General features: G+C 37.1%; 1 protein-coding gene across 1 annotated transcript; it reads left to right on the top strand.

The window, feature by feature from the left end:
- The first annotated feature begins 227 nt into the window (after positions 1-227).
- LOC140133238 (thread biopolymer filament subunit gamma-like) lies at positions 228-9,341 on the top strand. The gene is made up of 9 exons (XM_072153139.1): positions 228-971; positions 1,329-1,389; positions 1,871-1,966; positions 2,198-2,374; positions 3,403-3,528; positions 4,456-4,676; positions 5,986-6,032; positions 7,619-7,654; positions 9,152-9,341. The coding sequence occupies exons 1-9, from the start codon at positions 286-288 to the stop codon at positions 9,163-9,165; spliced, it is 1,464 nt and encodes a 487-aa protein (XP_072009240.1). The 5' UTR covers positions 228-285; the 3' UTR covers positions 9,166-9,341.
- The last annotated feature ends 1,387 nt before the right edge of the window (positions 9,342-10,728 follow it).

Here is a 10,728-nt window from a genome sequence, read left to right as displayed (position 1 = left end):
TTTCAGTGACAAAAATGACCCTCTGGCTAAACACATCATCATTTTTTCTAGTTAGAAAGCAATCATCGTGTCTAGAGAAAAAGCTTGTTCAGCTTTAAGGCAGACGCTAAAAATTCTTTATTCTGCAAAAAACGAGGACGCTGTCTCTAGGCAAAGCAGGAGTGTCAAGTGACAAGCAAAGCATATAAAAGCCAGGTGGATTATGCTCATATTTGCCACTGAAGCATTCGGAGTGGAATAGGGCTTTGGAATCTACACTGGGTTGTTTCATCCTTTTGTGCCACCATGTCAATCTCAGGTTCTAGTTCTCTTGGTTGGGCAGCTTCATCATCCCAGAGATCAAGCTATTCCCTTAGCCAAGGGGGTTCTGCCCGTGTAAGTGCTGGTGGAGCTGGCTTTGGCAGTGGGGGTCTCAGCCTGGGATTAGGGGGTGCTGGTGGTTTTGGAGCAGGATTAGGAGGTGGTTTAGGTGCAGGATTAGGAGGAGGATTTGGTGCAGGATTAGGAGCAGGATTAGGAGGAGGATTTGGTGCAGGATTAGGAGGAGGTTTTGGAGGAGGATTAGGAGGTGGATTAGGAGGAGGCTTGGGAGGCAGTGCAGCATTCAGTTTGGGCCGCTCATTGACTTCTGGAGGCCTGAGCTCAACTCTGAATGTAGGGGGGGCACGGGTAGCACCCCAACTACTTTCTAGGGCAACAGAAAAGCAGACGTTAGCAGGATTAAATGAACGCTTTTATGCTTATGTGGAAAAAGTAAAGCAGTTGCAACTTGAAAACCAGACTTTACAAACACAGCTAAATTTACTGACAGGAGGCACAGCAACCTCTGGGCCAGATTCATCTGCCCCAGTGAACTATGAGCTTCAGCTTACTGATCTTAGGAACACAGTTGAAACTCTAACTCTGGAAAATGTACGACATGAAATCGAACTCGACAATGTCAGAGGGGCTGCAGAAGAGCTCAAGACTAAGTAAGTAGACAAACATTACTTTTTATTAATTCATTGTTTTAGAGTTACTGATATATGGATTAAAAAAAATAAACCTTACAATAATACGTTCTTAAGGAAGTGTAATTATTCATTTACCGGGGCAAGTAGGGAGCAGCAAGAGGCAGCATCATTACCACATCTTAAAAAAAATAATGGCAAAGTCTGTTGAACACGCACGTTTTAACTGATGCGTGATAACATCCTCTTACAGTTAAAAAAAAAAAAAAAAAAATAAATTCTGAATTGCATGTAACCATTATCACAGTTTCAGCTATCACTTTAGTAGTATGCATTATTGGAGATGTTATGTTTAATATATGTGTTTTCTTTCTTTAGATATGAATTAGAATTAGGAGTGAAATTTCAACTTGATGCTGACATTGCAGCAATGAAGCGGGTAATTTTTGTGATTTCTAGAAAAAGCTGCTTATTTACAAAATGCCATAATGTATTTCCACTGTTAAGTAGAAAATTATTAAGTTTGTGTTTTAAGTATAATTCGTCTTAGGCTTGCAATTTCTTACTCTTCTTATTGATGTAGTTGTGTGGTAAAACTAAATAGTCTCAGGTGTAAAGTACACTACAAGTATGCTAGCTAATGGCAGCCCAGACTGGTGTACATTAAAGGGCTTTTAAATATATAAACTATTGGATCCTGGACACTTAGATATAAATTTTCTGTTGTCATCTTAAATCATTTGAGATCACATATAACGAAACATTGAAGATGCAATTAAAATTACTACCAATATGACAAAATGATTATTAATAACAGTTATACAATACTAGGAGCCTTCAATCTAACTTTCACAGTGCAATAGCTTAACAATAAGGTTACCCTTGCAGTGCAAACCTTTTGATTTAACTTTTAATAACAGGACATTGAGGCCGCTAGCGAATTGCGCTCTGTACTGGAACAAAGATTCTCAGCAGCACTTGATGACCTGGAATTCTTGAAGAAGACACAAGAAGAGGTAAAGACATAATGGTCATTTTTCTGGAAGCAACACTAATTATAGTTGTTATATTTACAATATTTTAAAAGTAGTTATTATCAGGGTGAATTAAATATTAAGGCCTTATAAAAAAATATTCTCAATATTATTCTTAATGGATAATATTTGTATTTAAGGAGGTATCATAGTAGTACAAAAAATATGGGCAAAGTAGGATTTTGACAAGGTAATTTGTCCTTTTACCTTCAGGAACTGACCTCACTACAGAGTAAACTTGGAACTTCAGCCGAAACATCTGTATCCCTAATTGAAGTTGATGCAGCTAAGTCCTTCGATCTCACAACTGCTTTGAATAAAATGAGAGCAGAATACGAAAAATCTGTCCAGCAACACAAAGAAGACGCAGAGACATACTTCAGAGCCAAGGTAACTATGCTATGAAAATTCTGACAAGTATTCAGAGGGAGATGTAACAATGTGGCACTGGCTCCACCAGTGCAAAGACAGACAACACTAGTTTTTTTGCTGCTCCACATTTATTACTGTGATGTTTAATTCTAGTGCAGTTTAAAACTGTTGTGTTCTACTTTACAAATTCATACAGTTGTTCTTAACTGTTCACCACAATGTGGTGCAAAGCCTAAGAATTTTCAGCCTGACCACGCCTGGAAACCACACCCCCTTTTCACATGCCCCTTAGTTGGTAAAAATGGAAAAAAGTGTTGAAAACAGGTCTAAAAGCCTTGATAAATATAGCAGAAAGTATTTTCTGGTGCGATTTACACCAGAAGTCTGAAAAGTTTGGCTTAATAAATCTCCCCCTCTGTAATATAAGTGTTTTTTTTTATTATATATGTAATGACTTTGTGGAAGCAACTCTGTAAAATATAAACACAGCTTCAGGCACTAAATGTCAGAGACATTTGGTTAATAATGTTGTCTCAAACTCAAAATATAAAATACTGTATATACTCGAGTATAAGAGTTTTCCACCACAATTCTTGTTCTGAAAAGGCACCACTCAGCTTACACTCAGGTATATAAAATTAATAAACTCTGTACTCATCTTTCCTGCCCTCTTCTTGATCCCTGCCAGCCGGCTATATACTGGGGGCAGGCTGACTGACTATATGCTTGTGGCAGGGATCTAGCTATATACTGGGGGAAGGCTGTGCATTTTTCACCCTAGGCTTATACTCTGGTCAATACATTTTCCCAGGTTTTTGTGGTAAAATTATGGACCCTCGGGTTATATTCGGGTCAGCTTATACTTGAGTATATATGGTAATATAACTTCTCTACCCATAAACGAAATATAATTAAAAAAACATGATGTGTACATTTAAATAAATTAATGTATGCATTGTATGTCTGAATTCTTCTTTTTTCCAGTATCTATAATATTCCACAAGAAGATATGTTACAGAAATTAAAGATATGTTTTATCTCCCCAGATTGAAGAAATAAACACTGAAACAGCCAAGACGTCAGAGGTTGTAGCCACAGTGAAAACAGAAATTACCAGCACAAAGAAAGAATTACAGACATTAAATGCAGAACTACAGTCCCTTCTGGCAGTGGTATGTATCCCAAGTCCACATGTTCCGACTACACATTGGACAATTTCCTAGCAGTTGAATGCAGATTGGCATACATGTATTGCTGTCATGGTTAGTTCCAACAAATATTATGGCTGTTTAACCCCTTAAGTGGCACAGTCAAGAGCAGATAACTTAACTATACTTAAAAGGTATAAGTTCACATAAGTTGTGAAGTTTAAAACCCCCTTTAAAGTTAGAAAAAAGGAACCCTTCCTTCTAAAAAAAAAAATTAAATTTCTGTTAAAAACTAGTCTTAGTGTTACAGAAAAAAAAACAATGCACAGTTAGGCTGGTTAAACCACTAAGTCCACACCTTAAAACTATTAAAATGATTGGTCAATAAAACCTTTTCATTGGATTAAAAATAAAGTCAAGATGATGATGTGAACTGGCCCTTACTTTGGTAACAAAAATGTGCCCTTAAAATGAAGAACACAAGAAGAAATGGGAAGTACTTAAGGGGATGTCCAGAGTTGGAATTTTGTTCATGGTTCCCAAGTGGTGTAAATATGACAAAGAACTTATTTGGTTCTCTTCTCTGGTCTAGCATGGCCCCTCCCATCATCCCCAGCCGGTTGGTATACAGAGGCTCAGTGGCGATATTGCATCAAGAACATGCACCCATTACAGCCTGCGACCTGTATAAGACTTTAGTAAGTGCATGCTGTCAACATGACATCAGTGCTGAGCCTCAGTATATCAAGAAAGGCTAGTGGTGACTGGAGATGCTGCACTGGAATCAAGGTAAGGATCAAGGTAAATATAAAAAAAAAATCCTGAACAACCCATTTGTTAACTGTTGATAATTTAGGGTAGCAGTGTTCTGTATTTCATGTGTCCACCTCAAGAGTTTTATGAAGAAATAAGCAGTCTTTATTTAATATGTCTGTTTTACCATTTTATTAGAATTACACACTTGAAAGCAACCTGGCAGAAGTAGTTGCAAGATCAAGCGTTGGAGTAGCAGAGTATCAGGCACAGATAACCAGCTACGAATCAGCAATTGAATCAGCAAAAGTAGAACTTCACAAGATAATTGTCAACTACCAGGAATTGTTGGACATAAAACAGGCACTTGATGTTGAAATCTCCACCTATAAGAAACTGTTGGAGGGTGAAGACATCAAGTAAGTTTAAGAAGATTATTATCTGTCACTATTCACCATATAGTATAGTCTTGTCTAAGAGCAAGAGACTGTTCTAGTTCCTCTTGGCAACCAAAGAGAGCTCAATTTTCCTTTTTAAAACTTCTGTTGGAGAATGAAAGCTGAGCTCTGATTAGTTGCAATGGGAAGCTAGAACATTCAATGCTCTCAGACACTTCAACTAAATCTCTATGTGCATAAAGAAGCAACATAGGCTTAATTGTACATTTATTTTTAGCCAATATGTAGTAGTTATACTGTATAAACTGATTAATGATAAATAGAAATGTATTTATTTTAGATTTATCTGTTTTTACCCAAGAATCAGGAATTTTATATTCACCGCCTCATACAAAAGAAAAAAAAGAGTGACCAAGATGCAAACTCCAGAATAGGACCTGCTCTATCTTTTGCAGTCTTTAGCAATCCACAGCTGTCGGTATTAGCTCATAGAAGCAAATGGAGACACTTGCTAGCCACTGAAAAAAAGTCTAGCACCTTATACATTTAGTGAATCCCTTTTTGCGGCTGAAGAAATGGGGCGCATGTCACCCGTATTTAACCCATATGCTACTGTAAATGAGCCGTATCCACAAAAAATACAGTAGGTTGGCACCCAGATGACTCCTGGGCAACCCACCACAAAAACAGGCTATATACTCTGTGTGTAGCCCACTTTTCTTCACTCCCATGGAGAGACCTCTATGGAGAGACTGTACTGTCAAAAAGTCAAAATATAAGACATGTTCTATTTTTATGTTGCAGTCTGAGGGTCAGTTCATGGTGTTGTGAGAAAAATGGCGATTAAATAAATATGTATTTCCCATTCACGTCAATGAGGTCATGTTTAGGGCATTTTTACGTCTAAAATACAGTTGTGAACACGGCCGTTCAAGGGAATGTGCATGCGGCCGCATATACATCCCCATAGACGGCAATGGCGGTATGGCGGCGTTATGGTGCCACACGTGTGCACTATACTCTATCTTTTTGCAAGTATGCGGCCTTGCGCCGCTGTTTCCTATGGAGGGAGGAGGGGTCACCTCCTCCTCCTCTCCAGCACACAGAGACACTTTTGAGAAATCTGCCCCTGTATCTTCTTTTAGTCATGCACACAAAGCAGAGTCATTGTCGCGCAGCATGGATCCCAGTGACCTGTTTAAGATAATTGTGCCACCATAGTCTTATGAGTTGTCAAAAATCTAATATTTAATAAACACCTCAAAGAAAATGATTGACAAGTTGATCATTTAGGCTTGTATTTAGAGGACAATCTCTTTAATTTTTATAGATTTCCTGAATTAGAAGTCTTATCTGGAGGAACTTACACTTACTCATGTAAGTATTGTTTGCAATGTGTTTCTAAACTTATGATAATTGTGACTATGCTAAAATTTAATAAACTCAACCTAAGGGCTCCCACACAATGCCCTGGTCAGTCAGAGAACCAGCAGCTGTGCAGTCTCCTGTTTCACAGAAGACAATGCTGGGGGTGGTAATGCCGTGGTTCACATGCCCATATACTCCATTACAGTAATATTGCAGTATATGGTATGTGCAGTCATACCACCTAGGATTAAAGTACCCTTGGGGCCTGAAAAACTGTAAAAAAAATTCTTTTCTTCTAACCGACCTTAAAAAAAAAAAAAAGTCTACTCAAAATCATATTTCAGAAACAAAATCATAAACACCGTAGGCATCGTGGCATCCAAAATGTTCCCCTCTATCAAAATATAAAAATGATTATTCCCATCTGTAAGCCCTGTAACAGAAACTAGCTCCAAAATCTTTAAATCTCCACTTTTCCCCATTTAACAACACATACATTTTTTCCAAAGAGTGATCAAAAGGTTGTACAGTCCCCAAAATGGCAACAAGGAAAAAGTCAGCTCATCCTGCAAAAAAGAAAGCCTAGACAAGTGCACCATAGTTTTAACTTATTGGCGTCAGAATATGCCAAAAGGGTGACAGTGGCACAGTAAAAATAGTAAAAACAAAATCTCTCAAAAATTCTTTGGTCAATTTCACCGCATTTGGAACTATTTTGTTGCTTCCTGGTACACGACATGGAATATTACATAACATCACTAGAAAGTACAATTTGTTATGCAGAAAGCAAGCAATACAGCTTTCTATACTGATAAATAAAAAATAAATTTTTTAATTGGAGGGGAATGGAAACAAAAAAACCCCAAAGAGTGGCATTGGTGGGAAGGGGTCCATTTATTAAATATTGAACAGTTAAGACACATTAATTAAATAAGATGTACCTGCAAAATAGAGAACTACACCAAAAACAGCATCAAAACAGAACTTGTGAACACACAATTAATCACCATCATTCCACCTTTTTAAAGTGGTCTTGTTTTGTAAAGTGGGTTGTCTCATAGGACAACTTAGACTCTTTAAGGTTTTGTTCTTACATGCTTTGGTAACCTACATAGCTATGTCAAGACCCTAGTATGATACACACCAGAAGGTGCATTGCAAAAGTTAAACTTCACTCCAAGAATTTGCAGCAATAGATTGACATGCTGCATATTCTAAACCCCCAGGAGAAATTAATTTTTACAGGTTTTTATGCAAGATATGCATGGAATTTGAATAAAATCCCTCCACTACACTAGTACTGTATTACACGGCAGATCTTCTGTAAGAAAATATTCATGCTATATGTATCATGTCAGGGCAAGTTTTCAGTCAACAAAATAATTGAATAGCATCTAGTAATCGTCCCTGCAACTGTTAGTAAATGTATTACACAATACAAATCCCTTCAGTTAAAAAGCTCAACTTGTGAAGTTAATGTAGTTTTTGTTTAGGGGATGGCCTTAAACATACAAATTAAATAAAGCCACAATCTCTCATACACATGATCACAATTAATTTCCACAATTTGATTACAATTTTTACTTTTTCCACAGCTGACACTGGATTTCAGAAGAAAGAATCATCCTCAGGTGAGCCCAACTAAAGCATGTAATCAAATCATAGACAGACATAAATCAGACATTCTTGTTTTTCACATTTTGTTACAATGTTATGGGTTACATTAACCGCTTCAGGACTATTTTGGTCTCGAGGACACAGACCCATTTTTCAAATCTGCCCTGTGTCTCTATAAGTGGTTATAACCTTGGAACTTTGGATGATTAAGAGAGTGTTTTCTCGTGACACATTGGGGGACATTTACTTAAAGTGTCGGTGTCTGCATTGGCTTTGTTACCGACTTGCTCTGGGAAAGAAGGTACACATTTAATATTGTAGAGCTGTGCAGAGACATTTCTGGCGCCGAGACCATTTTCTGTCCCTGGGACCAAAATCTGTCCCGAGCACCAGAAAAGTGTCCAACAGTCCCTGCTAGACAAGTTTTCTTTTGGTCTACTTTCCGCCAGTTTACAGCGCCCAAAAAGGGCTGCGACACATATTAATTGTGTCTGAGTTTCCACTCCGCCAAAGCCACGCCCCTTTTCGGAGAAGAGTCGGAGCAGACGGAAAAAGTAATTTTTTCTGGCGCCGCCAGCTAATAAATAGGTCTGAGAGCAGAACATGTGGTGAGAGCGCCACAAAACTGGCGGAAACGCCATAGTAAATGTCCCCCATTGTACTGCAAATTAGGTTAAAAGTTTGGATGATATCTTTGTGTTTAGTTATGAAAAAGCTTGAAATTTGTCAAGAATTCTAAAGATTCTCCATTTTCAAAGTTCTAAATTCTCTACTTTTCAGGAATATACTCTCATACCACCCAAATTAATGCATAACCTTTATTTCCCAAAAATCTGATTTATGTTGTTTTGTTTTTTTTTTTTTTAAGCATCCACTCATTTTTCTAGAATGTAATGAGGCTTAGAATATGGGTGCGATGCAATGGTACATCTGGTTGCAGGAAGTAGCTTCCCGCACGGACATACTATTATTTTGATGTAAGCATAGGGGTTAAAAGGGTTGTCTGTATGTTGGAAAACAGTGCTGCTTTTTACCAAAAAACATTACCAAACCTCACCATGGCTTGTATCGATATTTCATCTCACCTGTATAGGTGCAATACCAAGCACAAGGAAAAACTGTTTTGGGGAAAAAAAAGCAGCCATGGTATTCAACCTCCAGACAATCCATATAAATTCCCCAAGCAAACCTTCCGTGAAATAAAAGTGGTCAGAAACCACCAATTTTCCTCCTGGAAAAAATGGCTAAATTGAAAATGGCATGATAGCAGTTTGATAGACATGAGACACAATATAAAACATGCTGCAGACAGATGAAACAGTAGCAATATAATTAAGGTAAATAGTAGCTTATAAAATATGCTATCGTTGGTCATTGTGGATAAGCGTGAATTAGTTGTTAAATTCAGTTTTAGGAAGTAGGTAAACACTGCTGGAATACATCATATGTATTTACACTATTTTTGCTGGCATAATGTAATGGCTTGAATTGTACTTGTGCTTTACTTGCAGTGGACTTAATTTGAAATAAAGAGCTGACCATACTTTTAGGCAAAGCAAGATGATGACTCCCTGAAGAACCCGATACTCATGGCGACTCCTTTTGTGCTTATAATCCTCATTAATTAACTGAAATCCCTTGCTTTTTCTCAGCAAATTCTATGCAATTTCTAAAAATAAATTTTCTTTGTCGTTTTATGCATTTTCAGTGACATAACTGAGAAAGTGAACGGTATAATATGTACATACATATTTATAGAATGCAGTTAAAGGGAACCTGTCAGCAAGTTTTCACTTAACATGCATTTGACTATGAAAGCTGCAGATTTATTTTTTGGAAATCACTTTTAGAAAATCACAGCTCAGCTTTCAATCACTTGAGTTGAACTGTAGTATTTATTAACAATTATCAGAATATGGGATCACAAAGCGGGATCATCTTAACCATACACACCCACAAAATATAGTTAACCTATAGTTATATAGTTGAATAGTAATACCTATTACTATAAAGCTTCTGGAGCCGAGTCATGTGAGTGCCTCAAGCAGGATCTCAAGTCATGGAGTCACTGGTATTAAAAAGATGCCCACATGACTTATGGTTATTAAAGGGGTTTTCCCAAACTAAAGTTAGGCCCTATTTTGCCGAGCACTGAGACCACGACCTCCTTCAGCTCCATAGAGATTCAAGGAGCAGAACGCAGAGAAAGAGACTTATACTGCCTTCCTTATACAGGAATAAAGCTTCTTTTTTAAAAGAACACAACTTAATACTGACTTAAATATACATTAAAAAAAATACTACAGCACCTTCTCCGATAACTACTATAATACTGCCCCTAAGTAAATATCTTATAATACTGCATTTTATGTACAAGAATTTAACTGCTATAATACAGCCCCCTGTGTACAAGAATATAACTACTATAATACTGACTCCTATGTGCAAGAATATAACTACTATAATACTGCCCTCTATGTACAAGAGTATAACTACTACAATACTGCCCCTATGTACAAGAATATAACTACTATAGTACTGCTCCCTATGTACAAGAATATAACTACTATAATACTGCCTCCTATATACAAGAATATAACTACTATAATACTGCCTCCTATATACAAGAATATAATTACTATAATACTGCCCCCTAAGTACAAGAATATAACTACTATAATACTGTCCCCTATGTACAAGAATATAACTACTATAATACTGACTCCTATGTACATGAATATAACTACTATAATACTGCCCCCTATGTACAAGAGTATAACTACTACAATACTGCCCCCTATGTACAAGAATATAACTACTATAGTACTGCTCCCTATGTACAAGAGTATAACTACTACAATACTGCCCCCTATGTACAGGAATGTAACTATTATAATACTGCCCCCTATGTACAAGAATATAACTACTATAATACTGCCCCCTATGTACAAGAATATAACTACTATAATACTGCCCTCTATGTGCAAGAATTGAACTACTATAATATTGCCCCCTAGGTACATTAATAAAGTTCCTATAATACTGCCCCCTATGTACAGGAATATAACTACTATTACTACTACTTTTC

This window comes from Engystomops pustulosus, chromosome 5 (assembly GCF_040894005.1).
Source record: "Engystomops pustulosus chromosome 5, aEngPut4.maternal, whole genome shotgun sequence".
In the NCBI taxonomy this organism is placed as follows: Eukaryota; Metazoa; Chordata; class Amphibia; order Anura; family Leptodactylidae; genus Engystomops; species Engystomops pustulosus.
This window is presented reverse-complemented; position numbering and strand designations above follow the sequence as displayed.